Genomic DNA, 26,134 nt, shown 5'->3' on the forward strand with positions numbered 1-26,134 from the left:
GGCGCCGCTGACATCACCCACCCGCCCCTCCCCGCCCCGCCGCGGCCTCATTGGGCGGAGGCACGCCCGCACCGCCTCTCGCATTGGCGGCGCGACGCGCCACTCATCTGCACTGCTCCCCTCCCCTCCCGCCCTTCCGCCCGGCGCCTCATCCCAGGGACCCGGCGGCTTCGGCCCTTATTGGCCGGCGCTGCCATTCGTTGCGAGGTGATTGGCTGGCGGGTCACGTGAGGGGGCGGGACCAGCGGGCGGAACCGGCCGTTGGCGGTTGTTGTGGCGCTCCCCGCGGCGGGGCTCAGGAAGGGGGTGAAGGGGGGAAGAAGGGGCCGGGAGGCGCCATCTTGTGCGGCGGCCGCGGCGGCGGCTGGACAATGAGCCCGGAGCTCCCGGGCGGCCGCGCCGCCTTCCCCGCCAGCCCTGGGGCCGCCGGGCAACGGTGGGATTCCCCTCGCTCGCTCTCACCCCCCTCGCGGGGGTCCCACGGGCCTCAGGGCGCGGGTGGGCAGCGGAGCCGCGCCTCGCCTTACCCCCCCCAGCCGCGGCTACCAGCCGGTCCCCACGGACACCGGACCGGGCCAGGTCCCCCACCCACTACGCGGGGGATCCGCCAACCCCCACGAACACGCCGCCGCTCGGCCACCAGCCCCGGGTGGGGCCCGATCCGCGGGTGCACCCCCCCCACCTCACCCCGTGGGGAGCCCACGGCGGCCCCGGGACCCCCACGCCGACCGTGAAAGGGTACATGTGTGTGGGGGTGCTCGCCCCCACGGCGCCCGCCGCGACCGTGGGCGCCCCACGGGAAGCCCTAAAGACCCCCCATCGCCCCCCACCCACGGAAGGGGATCCCGGCATCACCCCCTCCACGGGCTCGCAGGACACGGGTGGGTTCCTGCTCTTCTCCCCCACCCCCCAGCCGCCACCGTGACACAGCACTTGGGGCCCTGCCCGCCGCCGCCCCCGCTCGAACACCCAAACATGGCGCTTTTCACCCCAAACCGCCGCCCCCGCCGCCGCGCACAAAGGCGCCCCGCCCCCCCGCCCCACCTGCCCGTCACCGCCGTCCTCGCCGCCCATTGGCCGCCGCCACGCCGCGGGGGCGGGACCACCCCGACGGACAGCTCGGAGCCACCACGTGACCACCCCCCACCCCGCTCCCTTGTGGGGGGGGAAGGGCGAGGCCGCCCCCCCCCCCGTCACTCACCTGAGCCGCCCCCACGCGGGGCCGCGACCCCCGTCCCCTCTTCCGCTTCATCCGCCCCCGCTCCGCGCCCCCCCCCGCCGCCCGACGCAAAACCCCCTGATTTAGGGGCAAAAAAGATTAAAAAAAACATCCCAGGGCAGAAAAGGGAGCCACGCGCTACGTCATCCGCGCCCCGATTGGCTCCCCGCCGTCACGTGGCGCCCCAGCGGCTCCCACATCCCCATTCATGCCCCCCTCCCCCCCACGCGGCTCCGCGGGGTCCTAGTGCCGGCCCCGGAGGGGGGGGGGGGTGCGCATGCGCGCTGCGGGCCCGCTGCAGCGGTGGAGCGGGGGTGCACCCACGGGGGTCCGTGGCAGTGTAGTGGGTGCGGGACGTTGCAAGGGTGCACCCACGGGGGGGCCCACGGCATTGCAGGGGTGCGCCGGTGGCATCCGTGGGGGTGTCAGGTATGGCGGGAGGTGTTGGGGGGGGGGAGGGGGAGCACCCACGGGTAGGCCCGGGATTGCAGCAGGGCCTTGCACCCACTCGGGGGGTGCGCAACGTCGTGGCGGGTGCAGGGCTTGCAGTGGGTGCAAGGCGGTGCAGTGGGTGCAGTGCACGCTCCCGGGGTGCACTGGGTGCATTGCACACAGAAATGGGGTGCAGGGTGTTGCACTGGGTGCAGTGCATGGGAATAAGGGTGCCCTGGGTGCAGTGCACGCAGCGATGGGGTGCACGGTGGCACACAGGGTGCATTGCATGCAGGAATGGGGGTGCACTGGGTGCATTGCAGGCAGCAGTGGGGTGCACGGTGTTGCAGCAGGTGCAGTGCACAGAAATAGAGGTGCACAGGGTGCGTTGCACACAGAAATAAGGTGCACAGTGTTGCAGTGGGTGCAGCGCATGCAGCGATGGGGTGCACAGTATCACGGTGGGTGCAGTGCACTGGAATGGGGGTGCCCTGGGTGCAGTATACACAGGAATGGGAGTGCAGGGTGTTGCAGTGGGTGCAACCCATGGAATGGGGGTGCCCTGGGTGCACTGCACGCAGCGATGGGGTGCAGGGTGCTGCACGGGGTGCAGTGCACCGGAATGGGGGTGCCCTGGGTGCACTGCACGCAGCGATGGGGTGCCCTGGGTGCTGCACTGATTGCAGTGCACCGGAATGGGGGTGCCCTGGGTGCACTGCACGCAGGGATGGGGTGCAGGGTGCTACATGGGGTGCAGTGCACCAGAATGGGGGTGCCCTGGGTGCACTGCACGCAGGGATGGGGTGCAGGGTGCTGCACAGGGTGCGGTGCACTGCAGGCAGGGATGGGGTGCAGGGTGCTGCACGGGGTGCAGTGCACTGGAGTGGGGGTGCCCTGGGTGCACTGCACGCAGGGATGGGGTGCAGGGTGCTGCACGGGGTGCGGTGCACTGCAGGCAGGGATGGGGTGCAGGGTGCTGCACGGGGTGCAGTGCACTGGAATGGGGGTGCCCTGGGTGCACTGCAGGCAGGGATGGGGTGCAGGGTGCTGCACGGGGTGCAGTGCACCGGAATGGGGGTGCCCTGGGTGCACTGCAGGCAGGGATGGGGTGCAGGGTGCTGCACTGATTGCAGTGCACCAGAATGGGGGTGCCCTGGGTGCACTGCAGGGAGGGATGGGGTGCCCTGGGTGCTGCAGCGGGTGCAGCGCGCGCAGTGGATGCAGCGCACGCAGCGGAGGGCTGCGAGACGTTGCGGGGTGCGCCGTCACCGCCACGTCCCCACCTCCGCCTGTCCCCCATAACCCCCTGCAGCAGCAACACCCGCTGTGGGGGGGGGGGAGGGGGGGGACGACACACACATGACCCGGCTCGGGGTGTCCCTTAATTAATTAAAACGGGTCATTAATTGCACCGCGGCGTCACCACGCAAACGAACGCGAGCGACTGCAACCGCCGCGCCGGGAGGGCCGTGAGCCGGGGTGGGGGGGGTCCCCAAGAGGGGTCCCACGGCGTGGGTAGGGGGGAAAGCGGGGAGCACCCTGCCCCACGCCCAGACTCCTGGGTCCACTCTGTCACCAGCACCCAGCCGCCGCACGAGGTCCTGCCCCCCAGCAACGGGTGACGGGAGGCAGCGGGGCCCGGCCATTGGCTCCACGGCCAGGCCGCGGTGCCGGCAACCGGCAGCACCCACCGGGTGCCGGCTGCCGGAGCGATGGGTGCTGCGGGCGGGAGCGGGGTGCTGGCGGCCGGGCTGCTCTGGGTGGCCCTGGCCGCCGCTGTCACCAGCGGTAGGAGGTCGCGGCGTGGTGGCGCTGCTGGGCGTGGGGTGGGGGCGAGGGTGGGGGGCGCACAGGTGGGCGCGCGAGCGCGAGGGAGCGTGCGTGGGGCGGTGGGTGCGAGGGCGGGGGGCGTGCGCCGGTGCAAGGGGTCGTGCACGGGGTGGGGGGTGCACTGGTGAGCAGGGGAAGGGGTGGGGGGGTGGGGGGGCTGTGCGCTAGCGGAGGGGACGTGGGTGCGTGGGTGCGTGCGGAACAAGTGCGCGCAGAGTGCGTGCGTGCATGCAGCGTGTGCGCGTGTGCACGGCGACGTGCACGGGGGCTGCGTGCACATGCAATGCACGTGCACCGGTGTGTGTGTCCTCGCACGGTGTGCAGAGCGTGCCCTTGCACAGTTTGCATGCACACGCAGTGAGTGCTCGTGCAGAGCCTGCCCTTGCACAGTTTGCATGCACACGCAGTGAGTGCTCGTGCAGAGCCTGTCCTTGCACAGTTTGTGTGCACATGCCGTGTGTGCAAGCACCGTGTGTGTGCAAATGCAGTGAGTGTGCGTGCAGAGCCTGTCCTTGCACAGTTTCCATGCACGTGCAGTGCGTGCAAGCACCGTGTGTGTGCAAATGCAGTGAGTGTGCGTGCAGAGCATGCCCTTGCACAGTTTATGTGCACATGCAGCGTGTGCACACGCAATGATTGTGCACGCAGAGCATGTCTTTGCACATTTTGTGTGCAAATGCAGTAAGTATGTGTGCAGAGCGTGCCCTTGCACAGTTTGCATGCACGTGGAGTGTGTGCAAGCACCGTGTGTGTGCAAATGCAGTGAGCGTGCGTGCAGAGCGTGTCCTTGCACCATTTGTGTGCACATGCAGCATGTGCAAGCACCGTGTGTGCGCACGTGCAGTGCGTGTGTGCGCAGAGTGTGTGTGCCCTTGCAGTCTGCGTGCATGCACAGTGCACGCGTGCATGGCAGCGTGCGTGCACACGCAACGCCCGTGCACACGCACAGCGTGTGCACACGCGCGATGAGCGTGCACGCAGTGTGTGCCAGCACCGTGCGTGTGCACGTGCAATGCATGTACACGCGGAGCGTGTGCGCCCCTGCACAGCGTGTGCACACGCGACGTGTGTGCGCGCAGAGCGGGTGCCTTTGCAGCGTGAGCGTGCACGTCCTTGCACCGAGCGTGTTCACGTGCAGAGCGCGCGCCCGTACGCAGAGCGCACGTGTGCATGGGAGCGTGCACGCACGCGCCCCGAGGGTGCACACAGAGCACGGGGGGCCTTGCACGGCGAGCGTGTGCGTGCAGAGCGTGTGGCCGCGCACCGCGCCTACACCCACGCAGCCGTGCAGAGCTGCCGTGGCGGTGCCGGGCACCCTCCTGCCCGCACCCCTGCCCACACCCTGCCCTGCCTGCAGAGCCGCCGGCGCACGTCCTGGCCGAGGTGCTCTTCTGCCAGCCGGACATGCCCTCGCTGGGGCTGGCGCTGGTCTTCGACGCCGACCAGCTCTTCTGGTTCAATTTCCCCGGCTCCTGCTGGACCCCGCGTCTGCCCGACCTCCTGCCGTGGCCCCCCGCCGTGGAGACCCCCACCCAGCTCCTCCAGGATGCCACGTTGTGCCAGGACCTGCGCCGCAGCCTCACCAGCCTGGCAACCGGCAAGCTGGCGGAGTTGAAGGGTAGGTGACATGTTGGACATTGCGGCCCCCGTCTCTGGCTGCCGGGTGCCACCATCCGCCGGGTGCCACCGTCGTCCCTTGGACGTGGTCCTTCCACAACATCCTCCTCTCTCAGTTGGATGGAGGTGATGGATGGGTCAGGAATCGGGTGGGTGGTGACACCCAGAGGGTTGTGGTCACGGCGCCGTGTCCGGATGGAGCCCAGTGGCGAGCGGTGTCCCTCAGGGGGTCCGTACTGGGACCAGCGCTGGTCCAGACCTCCATCAGCCGCACAGACGGTGGGATGGAGGGCACCCTCAGCAAGCTGGGAGATGAGCCCAAGCTGGGTGGGGGTGGTTGATACTCTCCGGAGGGACGGGAACACCCGGCGGGACCCGGACAGGCCGGAGAGGTGGGTCCAGGTGAACCAGGTTGAGCCAGGCCGAGATTGAGGTCCCGCGCGTGGGTCGGGGCAACCCCAAACGCGGCCACGGGCCGGGGGACGGAGCGTGGGGAAGGACGCGGTGGGCGAGGAGCCGGACGCGAGCCGGCAACGTGCGGTCGCGGCCCGGAAAGCCAGCGGCGTCCTGGGCTGCGTCAGGAGACGCGTGGCCAGCGGGGCGAGGGGGGTGACGCTCCTCCGCGGCTCTGGCGGGGCCCACCCGGAGCCCTGCGCCCGGGGGTCCTCAGGACCAGGCGGACACGGATGTCTCGGAGTGGGTCCAGAGGAGGTCCTGAGGGTGATCGGGGCGGGTGGAACACCCGCCGTGTGAGGAGAGGCTGAGAGAGCCGGGGTTGGTCAGCCTGGAGAGGAGAAGGCTCCCGGCCTCGTGGTGGCCCTTCAGTCCTTAAGAGGACAAAGGTTTTGGTAGGTCCTGTCACAATAGGACGAGGGGGAACGGTTTTAAGCTAAAAAAGGTAAATTTAAGTTAGATCTAAGGGAGAAATGCCTTAGGCTGAGGGTGGGGAGACACTGGAAGAGGTTGCCTGGAGAGGTTGGAGATACCCCATCCCTGGAAGAGTCCAAGGCCGGGTTGGACGGGGCTCTGAGCGCCCCAATCTGGTCGAAGATGTCCCCACGCGCAGAGTGGGTGGCCTTTAAGGACCCCCCACCCCCAACCCAAATCCTTCCCTGATCGATTCTATCCCACCCGGTCCCTTCTCGACCGCCGCAGGTGTCCCAATGCCCAACGTCTTCCCGGCGCAACCGCTGGTGTTGGGTGAACCCAACACGCTGGTGTGTATGGTGGGGAACATCTTCCCGCCGGCGGTGGAGATCAGTTGGCGGCTGAACGATGTCCCCGTCACCCAAGGGGTCACCCACACCCACTACACCCCCACGGACAACGTGGCCTTCGTCCGCTTCTCCTACCTCCTGGTGACGCCCGCCGCCAGTGACATCTACACCTGCATCGTCACCCGCGAAAGGGACAACATCTCCGTCATCGCCTACTGGGGTGAGTGCGGGGACGGGGTTGGGGACGCTGGGGACAGCGGGGCTGGTGGTGACCCCCCGCCTTGGTGTCCTCCCCCCAGTACCCCAAAACCCCGTCCCCTCCGAGGTGCTGGAGACGGCGCTGTGCGGCGCCGCCATGGCTCTGGGCATCCTCCTGGCGCTGCTCGGCATCGCCATGATCCTGGTGGCACGGCGGAGCGCCCACGGTACGGCCCGGACACCGGGGTCCCCCCCGGTGGTGGGGGGGGCGTGGGGGGGTGAGGAGGGGACTGTCACCAAACCCACTCTTGTCCTGTCCCCTCCCCCCCAGGTTGAGCATGGGATGGTGCAGAGGCCGGTGCTGCTCGGTGCAGGAGTGGAGATGGCCGGGGGTGGGGGGGAAAGCCCCCCCCCCCCCCCCCCAGTGCTACGATTAAACCCCTCATTTGTGTTTGTGCCCCATGTCCTTGTCTGTCCCCCAACCCCATGCCGTGGTGGCTTCTCCGCTGTCTCATACCGGGGTTCAGCTGGATCGCACCCCTCTCTGCCAAGAGTCACCCCAGAGAGCCGTGCCTCAGCTTCCCCACTGCCAAAGGGCGGAAGGGCAGGAGGTGGCTGTGGGGAGGACATGGTGGTGGCTTCTCCACTGTCTGATATTGGGGTTGGGCTGGATCGCACCCCCCCGCAAAGAGCCATCCCCCACTGGCGTGCCTCAGTTTCCCCACTGCCAAAGGGTGGGATGGGGCCGTGCTGGTGGCTTCTCCGCTTGTCTGTTATTGGGGTTCAGCAGGATCGCACCCCCAAAGAGCTGTACCCAACAGGGGTGCCTCAGTTTCCCCACTGGCAAAGGGTGGCTGCAGCGGTAGCTTCTCTGCTGTCTGATATTGGGGTTCAGCAGGGTTCTACCCCACCCCCAAAGAGCCATCCCCAGGGTGTGCCTCAGTTTCCCCACTTCCAAAGGGTGGAAAGGGGGCGGGGGGGGACTTGGCCATAAGGATGAGTGGTGGCGGCTTCTCTGATGTCTGATATTGGGGTTCAGCTGCATCCCCCCCCCCCAACGAGCCATACCCAACACGCGTGCCTCAGTTTCCCCACTGCGACGGGGCACTCGGGATTCCTGCAGTGCCAAGCCCAGCCCTGGGCAGAGTCCAGCCCTGCGCCGCCCATCGCCCGTGACGAAGGGTGCCGGGGCCAAATCCCTGGGGACAAGCCCTGAGGAGGAGGAGGAGGAGGAAGGAGCTGGCTGGCGGCGGGGTGGAAGGCAGGGTGCCATGAGGACCGGACGCACCGGCACCCACCGCCAGCCATGTGGGTGCTGGGGGCGCTGGGGCTGGCGCTGAGCTGCCAGGGGGCAGGTGGGATATGGGGGGACACAGGGGTGCAGCAGGTGGGTGGGGGGGGTCCAAACCCTGGGGACCACGGCCACCCCCGTGTCCCCCTCGTAGGCGCCTTCCTGGTGCACGTGACCAGCTCCTGCCCGCTGGCGGCCAGCGGCTCCCTGCTGGATTTTGAGTTCACCCTCATCTTCAACAAGAACCCGCTGGTCTGCTACGACCCCGACGCCCGGCGCTTCGTCCCCTGCGACCGGGGGCTGCTCCGCGACGTCGCCGGCCTGGTGGCCTCCGCCCTCAACAACGGCACCGCCTGGGTGGAGCGCGCCGAGGCCCGGCGCCAGGCTTGCCGCAACCTGGCCCCCCACTTCTGGGCCTCCGCGGCGCTGCGGCAGAGTGAGCCCTGCGGCGCGTTGCACGGGGCGTTGCACGAGGTGTTGCACAGGGCACTGCACGGCGCGTTGTGCGGCGCGTTACACAAGGTGTTGGGTGGGGAATGCATGGGGAGGCTGCACGGGGATGTTGCACGGGGCGTTGCACAGGGATGTTGCATGGGGACGTTGCACGGGGACGTTGCACGGGGATGTTGCACAGGGCGTTGCACGGGGCATTGCACAGGGATGTTGTGCAGGAATGTTGCACGGGGACGTTGCATGGGGCATTGCATGGGGCATTGCACAGGAATGTTGCACAGGAATGTTGCACAGGAATGTTGCATGGGGCATTGCACGGGGACGTTGCACAGGGCGTTGCACGGGGCGTTGCACAGGAATGTTGCACGGGGCATTGCATGGGGCGTTGCACAGGGATATCGCACAGAGACGTCGCACAGGGACGCCACATGGGGACATTGCTCAGGGCATTGAACGGGACGTTGTGTGGGCCAGTGCACGGGGACGTTGCACGGGGCATTGGACGGGATGTTGCACGGGGACGTTGCGTGGGACATCGAATGGGACCTTGCACGGGGACGTCGCATGGGGAATGCACAACTACGTTGCACGGGGACACGCATGGGACGTCGCACGGGGCGTCACACCAGCCACCGCACAGGACACGACATGGGGCGGGGGGAGGGGTCCATCCCCAGCACTGACTGTCCCTTCCCTGCCCCAGCGCCACCCCAAGTCCGCATCACGACCGTCCCCCTCCCCAACACCCCCGACGCCGTCCTCCTCACCTGCCACATCTGGGGCTTCTACCCCCCCGAGGTGACGGTCCTTTGGCTGCACAACGGGGACGCGGTGGCCGCTGGGGACACGGCCAAGGTGCTGCCCAACGGCGACTGGACCTACCAGACGCAGGTGACCCTGACGGTCACCGCCAAGGCTGGGGACACCTTCACGTGCTCGGTGCAGCACGCCAGCCTGGACCGACCCCTCCGGGAGCACTGGGGTGAGCGCGGGTGACGGGGACGTGGCACCCGGACGCCTGGGTCCCCGGTGGCTCGGCACAGCTCCTCTGTCCCCGCAGGTCCCGGCTTGTCCCCAGGGTTGAGGGTGAAGGTGGCGGTGGCGGCAGTGGTAATGACCCTGGGGCTCGCGGTCTTCGCTGCCGGCACCTTCAGCTACTGCCGCCAGGCTCCGGGTGAGGGACACGCGTGGGGACACGTGTGAGGCACGTGGGGGACACGGCACCCACTGGAATTAGGGGTGTCCCTAATTTGTCGTCTTATGTCTGCCAGGTCCTGCTCCTGGTCCTGGATGTGATCCCAGTCCTGGTCCTGGTTCATGTCCTGGTCCTGGTCCTGGATCTGGTCCCAATTCTGGTTCTGGTTCTAGTCCTGGTCCTGGTCCCAGTCCTGGTCCTAGATCTGGTCCCAATTCTGGTTCTGGTTCATGTCCTGGTCCTGGATCTGGTCCCAGTCCTGGTCCTGGTCCTGGTCCTGGTCCTGGATATGGTCCCAGTCCTGGTCCTGGTCCTGGTCCTGGTCCTGGATATGGTCCCAGTCCTGGTCCCGGATCTGGTCCCAGTCCCAGTCCTGGTCCTGGTCCCCATCCTGGTCCCTCCATGGCCATGTGTGACCACACAGAGACCAAACTCTGAGCTCCCAGCCCCGGGGCAGAGCCCCCCCCATTTGGGGGGGGACCCCCCAACTCCCTCCCAAGTAAAACCATTTGGATCCCCTTCCCTGAGTGCCTTTGTCCACGGTGACCACTCTCGGATGGGTGGGGGGAGGTTCCCAGTGCTCCCAGTTTGGAGGCAGAAGGGTTACTGGGAGGGGGGGGAGGGGTTAGTGCTACACACGGAAGAGGTTTTGGAGGAGGGGGACACGGACCGCTGGGGTGCAGCCAGCCCGGATGCCTGGTTTGGGGGTGAGGGGGTGGGTGTCACAGCAGGGGGATGTGCCCCCCCGGCATGGGGGTGGCAGCGTGGGGACAAAGCGGGGTGACACCCGGCCGCCACGCTATGTCCCGGCGGTGGCGGCCGCCTGGGCGTCCTGCTCTGGCAACTGGTGACGCCTGTCCCGCGCTGGCCCGCATTGGGTGCCTGATGTGTCCCCCCCTCCCCCTCCCCGGGGTGGGGTATGGGGTGCCGGCGCTGGGCTGTGGGGTGCAGGCGGGTGGCCAGGGGGGCAAAGCATGGCTGGACACCCCCGGGCCCACCCCGCCGTGCTGGTGCTGCTGGGCCTGGCCCTGGGTGCCCGGGGGGCAGGTGGGGCCGTGGATCGGTGGGGGGGGGGGGGATGGGGATGGGGACCCTGGGGGTGATCGCCGGGGGGGCTTCAACCTGTGGGACCTTGGGAGGGGGTTGGGGGGGCTTAGCCCCGTGGGACCGTGGGGACAGTTTGGGGGGGCTCTGCCCCATGGGACCCCAGGGACGGTTTGGGGGGGTTCTGCCCCATGGGACTGTGGGGACAGTTTGGGGGGGCTCTGCCCCGTGGGACCCTGGGAGGGGGTTGGGGGGGCTTAGCCCCATGGGACCCCAGGGACAGTTTGGGGGGGGTTCTGCCCCATGGGACTGTGGGGACAGATTGGAGGGACTCTGCCCCTGTGGGACCCTGGGAGGGGGTTGGGGGGGCTCAGCCCCATGGGACTTGGGGTGGTTTGGGGGGGCTCTCCCCCAGGGGACCCTGGGGACAGTTTGGGGGGTTTCTGACCTATGGGACCCCGGGGACAGTTTAGGGGGGGCTCTGCTCCATGGGACCCTGGGACGGTCTGGGGAGGCTCAGCCCTGCGGGACCCCAGGGCTGCTTGGGGGGGGCTCATCCCCGCTAGGACCCCAGGGATGGTTTGGGGGGCCTCAGCCCCATGGGACTCTGGGGACAGTCTAGAGGGGCTCAGCCCTGTGGGACCCTGGGGATGGTTTGGGGGTGCTCAGCCCTGCAGAACCCTGGGGGCTTGGGGAACTTAGTCCCATGGGACCCCAGGGGTGAATTGGGGGGGCTCAGCTCTATGGGACCTGAGGGATGAGTTGGGGGGAGCTCAGCCCTGTGGGATCCTGGGGATGGTTTGGGGGGCTCAGCCATGCAGGACCCCAGGAGTAGTTTGGGGTGCTCTGCAGGACCCCAGGGACAGTCTTGGCGCTCTCAGTCCCGTAGGCACCCCAGCGACAGTTGCGGGGGGGGGGGGGTCTGCCCCTGGTTTGGGGGGGGTGTCTGTCTCTGTCCCAAGGCTGCTGGGTGACCCCGTGGGGAGGGCTTGGGGGTGGGGTGGGGCAACAATGATGTTGGGTTGATGGGTGACCCCCATGGGGGCCCCAGGACACTTTGGAGGGGTTTGGGATTGACCCAAATGGGGGCCAGGATGGGGGGGAACACGGTGGGGAGGGATACGGGGGACAGCTGGGGACAAGGGTCCCCATAGGTGGGAGCAGAGAGATGGATGGAGATGGGCAGAGGGATGGGGACGGGTGGAGGGATGGAGATGGAGATGGATGGGGATGGGTGGAGGGATGGAAGGATGGGGACAGATGAGCAGTAGGTGAAGAGATGGAGATGGATGGAGGGATGAAGGAAGGCTGGGGTTGGATGGAAGGAGAAGGACAGATGGAGGGATGGAGTCAGCTGGGGAACAGACAGGGATGGGGATGGATGGGAAGGTGGAAATGGATGGAGGGATGGGGAGGGGTGGAGATGGATAGAGACAGATGGGGATGGATAGAGATGGATGGGGAAGCACAGAGAGAGATGGGGATGGATAGAGGGATGGGGACAGGCAGACATGGATAGAGACATGGGGATGGACAAAGGCACCCCAGGAGATGCCACTTACCCCCGTGTCCCCCTCATAGGTGCCTTCCTGGTGCACGTGACCAGCTCCTGCCCGCTGGCGGCCAACGGCTCCCTGCTGGATTTTGAGTTCACCCTCATCTTCAACAAGAACCCGCTGGTCTGCTACGACCCCGACGCCCGGCGCTTCGTCGCCTGCGACTGGGGGCTGCTCCACGAAGTCGCCGGCCTGGTGGCCTCCACCCTCAACAACGGCACCGCCTGGGTGGAGCGCGCCGAGGCCCGGCGCCAGGCTTGCCGCAACCTGGCCCCCCACTTCTGGGCCTCCACAGCGCTGCGGCAGAGTGAGCCCTGCGGCGCACAGGGGCTTGGCACGGGGGGATGGGGCGGCAGCGCTGCACAGGGGCACTGTGCACGGGGGCTTTGCACGGGGATGTGGGGTAGGGTGTTGTGTGGGGTGTTGCACAGGGGTGACGCGTGAGGAGGTTGCGTGGGGTGATGCGCAGGGGCAATGCATTGCATGGGGGACATCGCCTGGGGGCATCACCCAGGGTGGGGAGGGGGCTCACCCCAGTGCTGACCGTCCCCTCTCCCTGCTCCAGCGCCACCTCAAGCCCGCATCATCTCCACTGAGACGAGAAACGCCCGGGCACCCATCCTCCTCACCTGCCACGTCTGGGGCTTCTATCCCCCCGAGGTGACTGTCATCTGGCTGCACAACGGGGACATCGTGGACCCTGGTGACCACTCCCCCATCTCTGCCATCCCCAATGGTGACTGGACCTACCAGACGCAAGTGACCTTGATGGTGGCCCCGGTGGCTGGGGACACCTTCACGTGCTCGGTGCAACACGTCAGCCTGGTGCATCCCCTCCTGGAGGACTGGGGTGAGTTGGGGTGGGGGAGGACACCCACCCAGACGCCTGGGTCCCTGCCACGTTGCTGCTCACCCCCACTTTGCCCCTGCAGGCCCCAGCTTGTCCCCAGGGTTGAAGTTGAAGGTGGCTGCAGCCACCGTGGTGATGGCGTTGGGGCTCAGCTTCTTCATCGCCGGCGTCTATCACTACTGGAAGAGGCCACCGGCACCGGGTGAGCGGTCGAGGAGGGACAGGGCTGGGGACAGTAGACTGGGGGGGACAGGGACAGTGGTCTGGGGTGACACGGACCCTCCTCACCCCCTCTACTCCCTCTCGCAGGTTACACTCCCCTCCCCGGAGACAACTACCCCGCAGGTAATGGCACATCCAGCCCGTCCCCATCTCCTGCTCCCAAGGGGCACGTCACCCCTTCTGCCACACCATGTCCCCCACCCAGGCAGCATCTGAGGACCCCCAGGACAGTGACCTCCCAGCGCCGACGGTCCCCCCCCACGGCCCTGTCACCCCGGGGTGCCGCTGCAGCGCCGACAATAAAGATGCTCCGTGGCGATGGGGTGGTTTCATACGGGGGCTCCCGCGTCGTTCCACCGAGGGGACGAGCTGCGGGGACACACACGCACACGGCGTGGCACAAGCGATGACGTGTGCGCCGGGCACGAGAGATGCCGGACGCAGCGATGCCGGGCACCAGGAAGGCCGGGGATGAGCTATGTCGTGCACCGGGCACAAGTGATGGCAGGTGTGAGCAACGCCGGGCACGAGGGACATGGTGCACAGGGCATGAGGGATCTGTGGGCACGAGGGACAATGTGAGGCGTGAGGTGCCGGGCAGGAGCAATGCCAGGCACGAGTGACGCTGGGCTGAGGGACACCGGGCACGACAGACACCTCCCACAAGGTCCGGGCATGCCTGCACTCCCCAGGATTATTTTACCGTTTTCCCAGCTTTTTCACCCATAAAAGCTCAGGGTGGCAGAGCCGGGGTGGGGGGTGCGGAGATCCGTGGGGCGCCGGACGCCGGAGTCCCCCCCCCCACCCGGGAAAGGGGACAACACCAGGGCCGGGGTGGGGGTAGGGCTGCAGCTTGGGGCGTCCCAGGGGTGACCCCTGGCTGGGGGGTGCGGGGGGGGTGTCTTTGAGCCTGGGGGAGGCGGGGGGGGGGGTGAGAGCTGGACGGTCCCGGGGGTGCGGGGTGGCAAGGAGGGGGTCCCGGGGTCCCGAGGGTCCCGGCACCGACCCCCCCCCCGCGCTGCCTCCGCCTTTCGCTTTCGCTTTCGCTCCTCCCAACCTGCCGAGCCGGGATCAGCCCGGCGACCGGTGACGTCCGACTCACCTCGGGCCGCCATTGGCGGGCGGGCGGCGGAGGCGCCAATCGCGGGGAGGGGCGGGGCTTGCGGCGGGGCCGGAGCGGCGCGGCGCGATGGAGCGGGTCCGGGTGCTGGGCCTGGGGCTGCTGCTGGGGGTCCTCGTTGGGGCGGCGAGCGGTGAGCGCGGGCGGGGACCCGGGAGCGCCCCCGGGCACCGGGACCCCCCTGTACCCCCTTTTCCGGGCACCGGGACCCCCCCCGCTGGCCCCCCCTCCATTCCTCCGTCCCCACCGAACTCCCTTGCCTGGGCATAGGGAACCTCTCCCGGGCACACGGACCCCCCCATCCCCCTCCCCATATACCGGGTACCCCCTCGGAACACCCCCCTCAGCATCACCGGCGAGTCCCCCTTCCTGGAGTCCCCCCTGCCTCCCACTTTTCCCGGTCCCTTTCCTGGTCCCCCGGACCATCCCCCGGGTCTGTTTTCCTTGACTCCGGCAACCCCCCCCCCCCGACCCCCTTTCCCGTGCATCCCGCGTCCCCCACCCCGCCAGACCCGGGAGCACCTGGGCTTCCCTTCCCGGCACCCAGGACCCCTCACCCATCCACACCTTGCTCCCCGACAACCCCCACCAGTCCCATCCCCCCATCCCCCTCGAGCCGTCCCCCGCTCCCCCTGGGCCCCTCACCCAGCCTCACTCTCCATCCCTGCACACGGACACCCTCACCCCACAAGCCCCGCTGCCCCCCACCTCTCACCACCCCCACCATGTCCCCACAGGGCTCCATTCCCTGCGCTACTTCTATGTTGGGGTGTCGGAGCCCAGCCCGGGGGTACCCCATTTCACGATCGTGGAATACATGGACCAGAACCCCTTTGCACGCTACGACAGCGAGATGGGGCACGTGGAGCCCAAGGCACACTGGATAGCGGCCAACATGGATCAGCAGTTCTGGGAGAGTCGGACCAAGACCGCCCAGCGCTATGAGCAGAGGCACCGGGTGTACCTGGACATCCTGTGGCGCCGCTACAACCAGAGCGGGGGTGAGCGCGGGCTGGGCTGGGGCAGGACTCCGTGGGATGGGAGAGTTCCCAACCCACCCCCAGTAGAATCACAGAATTGTTAAGGTTGGAAAAGATGTCTAGGATCATCAAGTCCAACTGTCAACCCAACGGTACCATGTCTCCTAAACCATGTCCCCAACTGCCATGTGTAAATATTTTTTGAACCCCCCCAGGGCTGGTGACTCCCCCACCTCTCTGGGCCGCCTGTGCCAGGGCCTGACCACATTTTTGGTGAAGAAATTGTTCCTAATCTCCAACCTAAACCTCCCCTGATGCAGCTTGAGGCTGTTCCCTCTCGTCCCGTCACTGGTGACTTGGGAGCAGAGACCAGCCCCCCCCTCACTCCAGCCCCTCTCAGGCAGCTGCAGAGAGCGAGAAGGGCTCCCCTCAGCCTCCCCTTCTCCAGGCTAAACCCCCCCAGACCCCTCAGCCGCCCCCCAGCACACTTGTGCTCCAGACCCTCCCCCAGCCCCGCTGCCCTTCTCTGGACACGCTCCAGCCCCTCCAGGCCCTTCTTGTCCCGAGGGGCCCAAACCTGAGCCCAGCATCCGAGGTGGGGCCTCCCCAGGGCCGAGCACAGGGGCCCCATCCCTGCCCGCCTCCTGCTGGCCACCCCAGTGCTGACACAAGCCCGGGGGCTGGTGGCCTCCTTGGCCACCCGGGCACTGCTGGCTCATGCCCAGCCGGCTGTCAGCCAGCACCCCCAGGGCCTTCTCCGCCGGGCACTTCCCAGCCCCTCTGCCCCAGGCCTGGGGTGCTGCCTGGGGTTGGTGTGACCCAAGGGCAGGACCCGGCACTTGACCATGTTGAACCTCACACAACTGACCTCAGCCCATGGATCCAGCCTGTCCAGGTCCCTCTGTAGGGCCTTCCTGCCCTCCAGCAGATCGACACCCCCACCCAACCTGGTGTCACCTGCAAACTGGTGCACTGAATCTCCTCATCCAGATCACTGATAAAGGTATTAAACAGCACTGAGCCCTGGGAACCCCACTCATGACCGGCCACCACCTGGATTTAGCTCCAGTCACCACAACTCTGGGCTCAGCCATCCAGCCTGTTTGTTCCCCAGCAAAGAGTCTACCCGTCCAAGCCACGAGCCACCAGCTTCTCCAGGAGGATGCTGTGGGAGACAGTGTCAAAGGCTTTGCTAAAGTCCTGTTAGACACATCTGCAGCCTTTCCCTCACCCACCAGGTGGGTCACCCTGTCATAGAAGGAGATCGTGCTGGTCAGGCGGGACCTGCCTTTCCTGAAGCAGTCCTGGCTGGGCCTGATCCCCTCGTTGTCCTGCACTTGCCCGGTGAGCTCACTCAAGGTGAACCACTCCATGACCTTCCCTGGTACCGAGGTCAGGCTGACGGGCCTGTAGTTCCCCAGATCCTCCTTCCGACAGTTCTTGTAGATGGGTGTCACATCGGCAAGCCTCTAACTGTCTGGGATGTCCCCTGTTAAACAGGACTGATGATAAATGATGGAGAGTGGCTTGGTGAGCTCCTCCAAAGGCCCTGCCCTCCCCACGCTACTGTCCTGGCTTGTGCCGGCCCTTCCCTGCCTGGTGTCGTTGTCAGAGGGCTCCCAGCCACCCTGTCCCGCAGTGTGAGGGGGTCCCGCCTGCCCTGCCCCAGCCCCACAGTGCTTGGGGTCTCTTCTGCCAGAGCTGGGGTGCCGGGGGGCTTCTGGCCAACCCAGCCCAGCACATCCCCCCGCACCAGGGCCTATCACCCCATCCCCAGACAGGGAGGCTCCTGGCTGCCCCATGCCAGCCACTTGCCATCGCCACGGCTGTTGAGACCCCCAGAAGCAGAGGCTCTCCCAGCCCCTTGCCCCTCCCCATGGTGCTCAGGCCCCCAAGGCAGAGCCAGAGCAGCTTCCCCCACCCCATCCTGTCTCCTTGTCCCACCCCCAGCATTGGGGACCCATTCCAGCCCCTCGCTGTCACAGGCTGCCGTGGGGCCGGGTGCCAGCCCAGGTGTGCCCTGGGTGCAGGGGGTCTGCATCACGGCTTTAGGTGACACCCTGAGTGCTGGATGGGGGGCAGCTCTGGTGCCGTGACCAATCCCCCCCAGAGCTTGCTCAGGGCTGGAGTGGGGGTGCTGCCGGGGGTCTGTTCCCCACTGAAGGCCCAGGGCTGCAGCAGCCCCTCAGCCCCATCCCCTGGTTGTGTTTCAGGGACTCACACGTGGCAGCGCATGGCCGGCTGTGACCTCCTGGAGGATGGTAGCACCAGGGGGTTTTATCAGGAAGCCTACGACGGGAGGGACTTCATTGCCTTCGACATGAACACGATGACATTCACTGCAGCGGACGTGGGGGCGCAGATTATCAAGAGAAAGTGGGAGGAGGATGGGACTGTTGCTGAGCGGCACAAGCACTACCTGGAGAACGACTGCATCAAGGCGCTGAGGAAGTACGTGAGCTACGGACGGGCCGTGCTGGAGAGGAAAGGTGAGGGCGAGACGGGGACCCTGGGACTGGGTGCTGCAGGTGCGTGTGCTGACCCTCACTGCCACCCCCTCCCCAGAGCCCCCCACGGTCCGAGTGTCGGGGAAGGAGGCCCAGGGGATCCTGACCCTGCACTGCCGCGCTTACGGCTTCTACCCGCGGCCCATCACCGTCAGCTGGCTGAAGGACGGCGAGGTCAGGGACGCGGAGACCGAGTGGGGCAGCGTCGCGCCCAACAGCGACGGCACCTACTACACCTGGGCCTCTATTGAGGCCCGCCCGGAGGACAAGGACAAGTACCGGTGCCGCGTGGAACACGCCAGCCTGCTGGAGCCCGGCCTCTTTGCGTGGGGTGAGCCCGGTGGCCTTGGGCACGTGGAGCGGTGGGCTGGGGTGGTTCCCCTTCCCCTCCTCACGACCCTCCTCTCCCCCAGAGCCGGAGTCCAACCTGCTCACCATCATGCTGGTGGTGGCTCTTGCCATCGGGGCTGTCGCCGCCATCATCGCTGGATTCACCATCTGGAAGTGGAAATCAGGTACAGCACGGGGGCCGGTGAGGCAGGGGGTGTGGGAGGAAGGCAGGGCCTCGGGGGCTGGGAGGCCCTACGGGCACAAGGCGCAGTGCTCTGGGGAACCCCTGAGCTTGTTGGCAAAGCGCGGTGGGTGCTGACAGTTCTTTCTCTCTGCAGAGAAGAATAAGAAGGGCTACGACAAGGCGTCAAGTGAGTACCGGGGTCGGGTCCAGCTCCAGCCGCTGCCCAGCGCCGGGGCGGTCTCGTGGCTCTGGTTTCTGGCCGCTGCCGGCATTTCCCCATCCCCCACCCTCCCTGTGCTGCCCCTCTCTAAAGCCCCGTGGTGGGGATGTAGGGAAGAGGTTGTGTCTCCCCTCCGGTGCTCGCGGCACCATCCTCCTCTCCCAGTGGCTGCAGCACGGCCATGGCTGCCGGGCTGCTCCTGGCACGTGCACCGTGCCCGTGGCGAGCCCGGGGCTGGCGCCTGACGGCCTTTTCTCTCTTGCAGGCACGGACGGGGGCTCCGGCAGCGCGGCCTCAGGTGCGGTGTGGGACCAGGGGGGATGGACGGGGTGACCCCAGCTCTCCCTGCTCCCCTGGGGGACCCGCAGCCGGAGCAAGAGCAGTCTGCAGGAGGGGGTCAGCAGGACCCCAGAGCAGAGAGCTGGGGAGAGGGAGGTGTCCCTGGGTGACACTGTCTCTTCCTCCCGTCCCTGCAGTGATGCCCATCTGACCGCTTGATGAGGGGCTGGCACATGGCTGGATGCGGCCCCCTGCCCGCTCCCGGGATGGGCGCAGAGGGCTGCTGGAGGAGGCTGGGAGCTGCCTGCAGAGAGAGTTTGTCCTACTGAGCCTGTCCACTGCTGGCCACTATTGTGGCTCTTCTGTGTGTGCGCTTATTTATTTGTATTGAAAGATGTGCGTGATGTGTTTATAATAGTGGTGTATAATATTTTGTATTATGTGTTTTGGGTTTGTGGGTTTTTTTAATATCGAGTTTGTAATTGATTTCTTCTGTTTCTCACTCACCCCCACCATTGAACAGATAGGGGTTGATCCAAGAGGTTGAGTGGGACACAACCAGGCAGATGACCCAAACTAAGGAGACAGATTCCAGGCTGTATGATGTCGTACTTTAGGATAAAAACGGAAAAGAGGCAGTTGAGGGAGACCGGCCAGCATTTCTTCAGGACCTCTCTGGGTGTTGATGTCCCTGTGGTGGAGGTGGTGAGCTCTGAGGCCACGCAGACGGGCGCGGAGATGAACGTCTTCTGGTTTGAGGTCAGGCAAACAGTCACTGCGACTAAATGAGGCACTTAAGTCTCAACTAAAGTGGTTGCTCTTGTAGTGAAGGAGTCACAGTGGAAGTGGAGGCTGTCTTGGCCAATAAAAGAAGCAGCAGCTCCTCCTGAGAGGGGGCAGAGGCAGGAACGACCCAGTCCCTATCCCTGACCTGGCTGTGATAGAGGGAATGGTTTTGTCCATCAGCCAGGCGAAGACGTTTGCTCCGTGGTTGCCCCGATGCCAGGATAGTGGGGCTGCCAGGCTGGAACTAGGAGGCAGGGCAGGCCAGCAGCTGGGATCCATTGCTAGGGACTGTGGGATTGACGGATCGGAAGAGGGGCAGCCACCAGCCGCCTCTGGACGTGGCTCTTCTTGAGCGTGAAGGCAAAGTATCCTGTCAAGGAAGATCTTGTAACCGAGCGAGGTAAGTGATCGGCCAGAGAGGAATGTGTCCAGTACCTGAGGGCATTGGTGGTGGTGTCGGTGGTCTACAGTGACCTGGGCAATAATGGGCCTGCAAAGATGGGGCTGGCACCCAGCGCCCATGGTCGGTATGGCGGATGTTTGTACGGAGCACACCGATGAGCGCCAGCAGTCCGGTGGTGGCAGATTGGGCAGACGTTGAGGCACCGAGTGTCCTTTGACTGGTCTGCCAATGCCAGCATTTCAAGGAGAACCTCCATGATTCTCTCTGTGTGACCGTGAGGAGGACACGAGGATCTGGGACAGTGCACCTACCTCGGTACTGGAAGCCCCAGAATTGCAGAGAGAAGAGTGGCTGGAAAGGGACCATCCAGGAAGACGGCTGCTGCGGTTTTCTTCGAGCAATTCCCCAGGCGCAGTAGATGGGCTGAGGATACATCTGCTCCTTCTGATCCTGATCCAGTGGATGTATGTCCACGTGGGGTCGAACCTCACGCCCAGCACCATGGCAAGACTGTGCCCGACCACAGCAGGACCGTAACGGTGACTAGTCCTTGCAACATAGTCTGGGCAAGAGAGACACGGGCTCCTCTGAGGGTGAAAAGGCTTCTGGTTTGCAGTTAGAGGAGTCGGGTAAGGAATGCTCTGGTCAGGACGAGGGGCCCTGCCCCCGCCGGCCAGGGAAAAGGGACAAGCGGATTTCATGGCCTGGCACATGAGACCCATGGAAGTATAAGGCTGTGGTGGACACCAGTGTACAGTGACCCCTAATGGCATTGGGGTACCAGGGGAGAGGACACACATCTGGATTTGCAGCGTGACATGGGATCCCCCAGTTGCTGAGGTGGGAGCCGAGGGGAGCCCAGCGGGAAACGGGTGGGAGAAGCGGCCGGTGTGAGGCTCCGTGTATCCTTGGCATTGACATGGAAGTAAAATACTTCAGGGAAGTAAAGATACTGCAAGGAGCCGAAGAGGCACTGGTGGGCTGCTATAGATCATAGAGTCATAGGATATCTGAGTTGAAAGGGATCCGCAAGGATCTCTGAGTCCAGCTCCTGTCCCAGCACAGGAAAACCCTAAAAGTCACACCGTGTCTCTGAGGGTGTTGTCCAAGTCCTTCTTGTATGTTGTCAGGCTTGGTGCCGTGACTGCCTTCCTGGGCAGCCTGTTCCTGGGGACCGCAATGAGTTCTCCCCTCAGTCTCCTCCACGCTGAACAAACCAAGCGACTGTCATGGTTTTAGCTGGGACAGAGGTAATTTTCTTCACTGCAACTGTGTGAAGTGCTTTGCTTTGGAGTTAGTATGAAAAGAACGTTGATAACACGCCGATGTTTTGGCTGTTGCTGGGTAGCGCTTGTGCTAGTCAAGAACTTTTCCAGCTCCCCAGGCTCTGCCGGGGGCACAAGGAGCCGGGAGGGGAGGGGGCACAGCCACGAGAGCGGATTCAAACTGCCCAAAGGGATATTCCATATCATGTAACATCATGCCCAGTATGTTAACTGGGAGGAACTGGCCGGGGGAGGGAGGCAGCAATCGCGGCTCGGGGACGGGCAGCGTCGGTCGGCAGGTGGTGAGCGGTTGTATCGTTTGTGTTTCTGGTTTTTTTCCCTTTTTATTATATTATCATTATTGTTATATAATAATAATAATAATGATAATCATTATTATTTTTATTGTAATTATTAAACTGTTCTTATCTCAACCCACAAGTTTTGGGTTTTTTTTTGTTTGTGCTCTTCCGATGCTCTCCCCCATCCCACAGGGGTGTAGGGAGTGAGCGAGCGGCCGCGTGGTGTTTAGTTGCCGACTGGGGCTGAGCTGCTCCTCACAGCTTCTAAACCCTTCACCAACTTCGTGGCCCTCCTCTGGACACTTTCCAGTAGCTTTATACCCTTAATGAACTGTTCTGCCCAAAACTGCCCAGGGAACTCGAGGTGAGGCCGCCCCAGCGCGGAGCAGAGCGGGACAATCCCCCCCCTCGCCCGGCTGCGATGCAGGGCTCGATGCCCCCCCCCCCAGGGCACGGTTGGCCCTCTGGGCTGCCAGGGCACGCTGTTGGCTTCATTAGCGTTCCTTCCAGCCCTGCATCCAAGTCATTTATGAAGAGATTAAAAAATACTGGTCCTAAGATGGATCCCTGCACAACCCCGCTAGTGACTGGCCGCCAGCCCCATGTAACCCCATTTACTGTAACCCTTTGAGCCTGACCCATCAGCTCATCGGTCACCCACTGCGTTACGTGCTTACTCAGCTGTGTGCTGGACATTTTGTCCAGGAGGAGACTGTGAGAGACTATCGAAAGCTCTACTGAAATCCCAAAAGCTTCCATCGACTGGCTTCCCTTGGTCAACTAGCGGGGTGACCTTGTCATAGAAGGAAATCAAATTTGTTAGTCAGGACTTTCCTCTCATGAACCCATGCTTGCTGGGACCAATGACTGTGTTGTCCCTCATGTGCTTTTCAATAACTCCCAGAATAATCTTCTCCCTAATTTTCCCAGACACAGAAATGAGACTGATGGGCCTGTAGTAACCGGGGTCATCCCTGCTGCCCTTCTTGAAGATTGGGACAACATTTGACAGCTTCCAGCCAACAGGGACCTCTCCAGATTCCAAAATGCATTGAAAAATCATTGAGAGAAGTCTCGCTATGACATCAGCCAGCTCTTTAAGTATCCTTGGATGAATCTCATCAGGCCCTGTTGACCTATGTGGATCCAGCTGGAGCAGCAAGTCCTGCACAAGCTCGAGGTTGGTTGAAGGTTTATCATTCCCACAGCCATGGTTCACTAGCCCAGAGCTCTGGGGTCCTGAGCCCACCGTCGGTGTTGAAGACTGAGGCGAAGAAAGCATTAAATGTCCCTGCTTGTCTCTGTCCCTGTTTGGGAGGTGACCATTCTCATCAAGCAATGGGCCAATGCTGTTACTGGCTTGCCTTATGCCATTAATCTACTTAAAAAAGCCCTTTTTATTGTCCCTCACAGTACTGGCCAGCTTCAAGTCTAACTGAGCTTTGGCCATACTTATTTCCTCCCTGCAGTGGTGAACAGCATCCCTGTAGACCTCCCATGTCACCTGACGTCGCTTCCACTGGCTATATACTTTCTTTTTTTCTCCTTATTTCTAGAAGAATATCCCTGCTCAGCCAAGGCGGCCTTTTGCCTGCTTGACTCCCTACACTTTGGGATTGCCTCCTCCTGCACTCTTAGGAGGTTGTACTTAAAGAGTGACCGGCACCTGTGGACCTTGGCACCTTCAAAAGCTTTTCCCAGAGGACCTTGCTAAGCAGTTCCCTGACGTCTGCCCTACTCATGTCCAGAGTTGAGGTCTTGCTGGCAGCTTCCCTCCTGTCACCATAGATTTTATTGGGTGGAAGTGTTGATCTGCTCGAGGGCAGGAAGGCTCTGCAGGGGGACCTGGACAGGCTGGATCCATGGGCCGAGGTCAGTTGTGTGAGGTTCAACATGGTCAAGTGCCGGGTCCTGCCCTTGGGTGACACCAACCCCAGGCAGCGCCCCAGGCCTGGGGCAGAGGGGCTGGGAAGTGCCCGGCGGAGAAGGCCCTGGGGGTGCTGGCTGACAGCCGGCTGGGCATGAGCCAGCAGTGCCCAGGTGGCCAAGGAGGCCACCAGCCCCCGGGCTTGTGTCAGCACTGGGGTGGCCAGCAGGAGCCGGGCAGGGATGGGGCCCCTGTGCTCGGCCCTGGGGAGGCCCCACCTCGAATGCTGGGCTCAGGTTTGGGCCCCTCGGGACAAGAAGGCCCTTGAGGGGCTGGATGGTGACCCAGCCCCTTCCCTGGGCAGCCTGTTCCAGTGCTTGACGACTCACTCAGTCCAGAATTTTTTCTTAATAGCCAGTGTAAACCTCCCCAGCACAACTTGAGGCCGTTTCCTCTCATCCTACCTCGCTAAGGAGTGACCACATTGCAGTTACACCTTGCTCAAGGGGGTCAGCAGAGTGGAGGTGCTGCTCTCCTCTCTCTGGTGACAAGCTGTCATGGTTTTAGCTGGGAGAGAGGTAACTTACATCACCGCAGTGGGTGCAGTGCTGTGCTTTGGAGTTAGTATGAAAACAATGCTGATAACACACCGATGTTTTGGCAGTTGCTGGGTAGTGCTTGTGCTAGTCAAGGACTTTTCCAGCTCCCCAGGCTCTGCCGGGGGCACAAGGAGCCGGGAGGGGAGGGGGCACAGCCAAGAGAGCGGATTCAAACTGCCCAAAGGGATATTCCATATCATGTAACGTCATGCCCAGTATGTTAACTGGGAGGAACTGGCCGGGGGAGGGAGGCAGCAATCGCGGCTCGGGGATGGGCAGTGTTGGTCAGTGGGTGGCGAGTGCTTCTATCCTTTATGTTTTTGGGTTTTTTCCCCCTTTTTCCCTTTTTCTTTTTATTATATTATCATTATTGTTATAATAATAATAATGATCATCATTATTATTTTTATTGTAATTATTAAACTGTTCTTATCTCAACCCACATGTTGTGGGTTTTTTTCTTTTGTTCTTCCAATTCTTTCCCCCGTCCCACAGGGGTGGGGGGACTGAGCAAGAGGCTGCGTGGTATTTAGTTGCTGACTGGGGCTAAACCACAGCAGTCCTTTTTGGCCCTCAACGTGGGGCACGTAGGGTTTGAGATAACAGTTGCTAGTCACAGCATTGATTCAGCTGTTCTCGACATTACTTTTTCCAGTCTACACCATGCTAATTGTAAAGTACATGCTCAGGATTGCTCGTTTTGTGTAGTCTGCTGTGCTCTGCAGTGATTAGAGATGTTTTGCTTGGGAGAGTTGTTATTAAAACACTGGCCTTGAGCGTTAGCGGTTACTTGGGTCTTGCATGGAAGCCAGGCTGCCACCTCATGGAGACAATCGGCAATTATACCTCCTCCTCTGAGAGGTTTTTGATGCAGGAGATACAGAATGGCACCTTAGCTACCGTCTTCTGTAAGGCCTCCTCCTTCATTACAACAACTTTTCAGTATCTTGAACAGCCTTGGGTAGTTCAGATACATCTCGTGGTATTGCTTTGGCAGGCGGTTTCAGTTCTAAGGTGAATAAACAACTTAAGAAGATCATCCAGCGATCTGCCCCGGGGCTGGATAGCTATGGGAGGCAGGGCATGTGGGATAGCATGGGGAAATGCCTGGGATGGCGGGCACCTCCACTGCTTTGGAAATTCACCCCTGAACACGTGCAGAATCCTGAAAGATTAGCAGAACAGTTGGAGGAAGCATGTTGCCACCCTGGCAATCCCAGAGAGATACAAACCACTGCAATGTGCTGGGGCCCGGCCCAGGCCTACCGAGCCCTGTTTAACACTGCTCGGTGCACCCTAATGCCATAAAACTATATAGGGGCAGAACCCATCCGCATTTCTGGAGTGACAGGTGGATCCCAAGAGCTAGCTGTGTTGGAGGCCGAAGTGAGCCTAACTGGGAATGAGTGGCAAAACCACCCCATTGTGACCGGCCCCGAGGCTCCGTGCATCCTTGGCATAGACTATCTCAGGAGAGGGTATTTCAAGGACCCAAAAGGGTACAGTTGGGCTTTTGGTGTAGCTGCCTTGGAGATGGAGAGAATTAAACAGCTGTCTACCTTGCCCGGTCTCTCGAAGGACCCTTCTGTTGTGGGGTTGTGAGGGTCACGGAACAACAGCTGCTGATCGCCACCACAACAGTGCACCGGCGGCAATATCGCACCAACCCAGACTCGCTGATTCCCATCCATGGGCTCATTCATCGACTGGAGAGCCAAGGAGCCCTTGGGTCACACCAACCCCTGGCAGCGCCCCAGGCCTGGGGCAGAGGGGCTGGGAAATGCCCGGCGGAGAAGGCCCTGGGGGTGCTGGCTGACAGCCGGCTGGGCATGAGCCAGCAGTGCCCAGGTGGCCAAGGAGGCCACCAGCCCCCGGGCTTGTGTCAGCACTGGTGTGGCCAGCAGGAGCCGGGCAGGGATGGGGCCCCTGTGCTCGGCCCTGGGGAGGCCCCACCTCGAATGCTGGGCTCAGGTTTGGGCCCCTCAGGACAAGAAGGCCCTTGAGGGGCTGGATGGTGACCCAGCCCCTTCCCTGGGCAGCCTGTTCCAGTGCTTGACGACTCACTCAGTCCAGAATTTTTTCTTAATAGCCAGTGTAAACCTCCCCAGTGCAGCTTGAGGCCGTTTCCTCTCATCCTACCTCACCTTGAACGCTTCCAATGATGGAAC

The 26,134-nt window shown here is 63.6% G+C and overlaps 4 protein-coding genes across 7 annotated transcripts; all 4 read left to right on the forward strand.

Moving 5' to 3' along the window:
* Positions 1 to 1,487: 1,487 nt before the first annotated feature.
* Positions 1,488 to 6,969, forward strand: LOC142049097 (HLA class II histocompatibility antigen, DM alpha chain). Of its 2 annotated transcripts, none has more exons than XM_075076552.1 (5): positions 1,488 to 1,648; positions 4,839 to 5,099; positions 6,254 to 6,535; positions 6,615 to 6,740; positions 6,845 to 6,969. In XM_075076552.1, the coding sequence occupies exons 2-5, from the start codon at positions 4,886 to 4,888 to the stop codon at positions 6,847 to 6,849; spliced, it is 627 nt and encodes a 208-aa protein (XP_074932653.1). In that variant the 5' UTR covers positions 1,488 to 1,648; positions 4,839 to 4,885; the 3' UTR covers positions 6,850 to 6,969. The 2 variants fall into 2 exon arrangements, with proteins under 2 accessions (XP_074932653.1, XP_074932652.1); XM_075076551.1 differs by lacking the exon at positions 1,488 to 1,648 and adding an exon at positions 3,304 to 3,439.
* A 146-nt stretch (positions 6,970 to 7,115) lies between these two features.
* On the forward strand, positions 7,116 to 10,078 carry LOC142049088 (HLA class II histocompatibility antigen, DM beta chain-like). The gene is made up of 5 exons (XM_075076536.1): positions 7,116 to 7,868; positions 7,959 to 8,240; positions 8,961 to 9,239; positions 9,318 to 9,431; positions 9,529 to 10,078. Exons 1-5 carry the CDS (start codon positions 7,820 to 7,822, stop codon positions 9,888 to 9,890), a joined length of 1,086 nt encoding a protein of 361 aa, XP_074932637.1. The 5' UTR covers positions 7,116 to 7,819; the 3' UTR covers positions 9,891 to 10,078.
* Positions 10,079 to 10,109: 31 nt separating this feature from the next.
* LOC142049091 (HLA class II histocompatibility antigen, DM beta chain-like) lies at positions 10,110 to 13,443 on the forward strand. Of its 2 annotated transcripts, none has more exons than XM_075076542.1 (6): positions 10,110 to 10,151; positions 12,078 to 12,359; positions 12,618 to 12,902; positions 12,985 to 13,104; positions 13,212 to 13,247; positions 13,330 to 13,443. In XM_075076542.1, exons 1-6 carry the CDS (start codon positions 10,145 to 10,147, stop codon positions 13,338 to 13,340), a joined length of 741 nt encoding a protein of 246 aa, XP_074932643.1. In that variant the 5' UTR covers positions 10,110 to 10,144; the 3' UTR covers positions 13,341 to 13,443. The 2 variants fall into 2 exon arrangements, with proteins under 2 accessions (XP_074932643.1, XP_074932642.1); XM_075076541.1 differs by lacking the exon at positions 10,110 to 10,151 and adding an exon at positions 10,355 to 10,499.
* Positions 13,444 to 14,257: 814 nt separating this feature from the next.
* On the forward strand, positions 14,258 to 19,184 carry LOC142049089 (class I histocompatibility antigen, F10 alpha chain-like). Of its 2 annotated transcripts, XM_075076538.1 has the most exons (9): positions 14,259 to 14,377; positions 14,982 to 15,245; positions 16,463 to 16,568; positions 17,438 to 17,713; positions 17,790 to 18,062; positions 18,145 to 18,246; positions 18,400 to 18,432; positions 18,731 to 18,763; positions 18,942 to 19,184. In XM_075076538.1, exons 2-9 carry the CDS (start codon positions 15,186 to 15,188, stop codon positions 18,953 to 18,955), a joined length of 897 nt encoding a protein of 298 aa, XP_074932639.1. In that variant the 5' UTR covers positions 14,259 to 14,377; positions 14,982 to 15,185; the 3' UTR covers positions 18,956 to 19,184. The 2 variants fall into 2 exon arrangements, with proteins under 2 accessions (XP_074932638.1, XP_074932639.1); XM_075076537.1 differs by lacking the exon at positions 16,463 to 16,568 and having other exon boundaries at positions 14,258 to 14,377.
* The last annotated feature ends 6,950 nt before the right edge of the window (positions 19,185 to 26,134 follow it).

Source organism: Phalacrocorax aristotelis, chromosome 31, assembly GCF_949628215.1.
Source record: "Phalacrocorax aristotelis chromosome 31, bGulAri2.1, whole genome shotgun sequence".
In the NCBI taxonomy this organism is placed as follows: Eukaryota; Metazoa; Chordata; class Aves; order Suliformes; family Phalacrocoracidae; genus Phalacrocorax; species Phalacrocorax aristotelis.

Coding starts and splice junctions, on each gene's coding strand:
- LOC142049097 (XM_075076551.1), top strand. CDS start 3,364: ATGGGTGCTGCGGGCGGGAGCGGGGTGCTGGCGGCCGGGCTGCTCTGG. Junction 5,100..6,253: donor CAAGCTGGCGGAGTTGAAGG/GTAGGTGACATG, acceptor CGACCGCCGCAG/GTGTCCCAATGCCCAACGTC. Junction 6,536..6,614: donor CTCCGTCATCGCCTACTGGG/GTGAGTGCGGGG, acceptor TCCTCCCCCCAG/TACCCCAAAACCCCGTCCCC.
- LOC142049088 (XM_075076536.1), top strand. CDS start 7,820: ATGTGGGTGCTGGGGGCGCTGGGGCTGGCGCTGAGCTGCCAGGGGGCA. Junction 9,240..9,317: donor ACCCCTCCGGGAGCACTGGG/GTGAGCGCGGGT, acceptor CTGTCCCCGCAG/GTCCCGGCTTGTCCCCAGGG. Junction 9,432..9,528: donor CTACTGCCGCCAGGCTCCGG/GTGAGGGACACG, acceptor TATGTCTGCCAG/GTCCTGCTCCTGGTCCTGGA.
- LOC142049091 (XM_075076541.1), top strand. CDS start 10,427: ATGGCTGGACACCCCCGGGCCCACCCCGCCGTGCTGGTGCTGCTGGGC. Junction 10,500..12,077: donor CCTGGGTGCCCGGGGGGCAG/GTGGGGCCGTGG, acceptor TCCCCCTCATAG/GTGCCTTCCTGGTGCACGTG. Junction 12,903..12,984: donor TCCCCTCCTGGAGGACTGGG/GTGAGTTGGGGT, acceptor TTGCCCCTGCAG/GCCCCAGCTTGTCCCCAGGG.
- LOC142049089 (XM_075076537.1), top strand. CDS start 14,314: ATGGAGCGGGTCCGGGTGCTGGGCCTGGGGCTGCTGCTGGGGGTCCTC. Junction 18,247..18,399: donor CATCTGGAAGTGGAAATCAG/GTACAGCACGGG, acceptor TTCTCTCTGCAG/AGAAGAATAAGAAGGGCTAC. Junction 18,433..18,730: donor GGGCTACGACAAGGCGTCAA/GTGAGTACCGGG, acceptor TCTCTCTTGCAG/GCACGGACGGGGGCTCCGGC.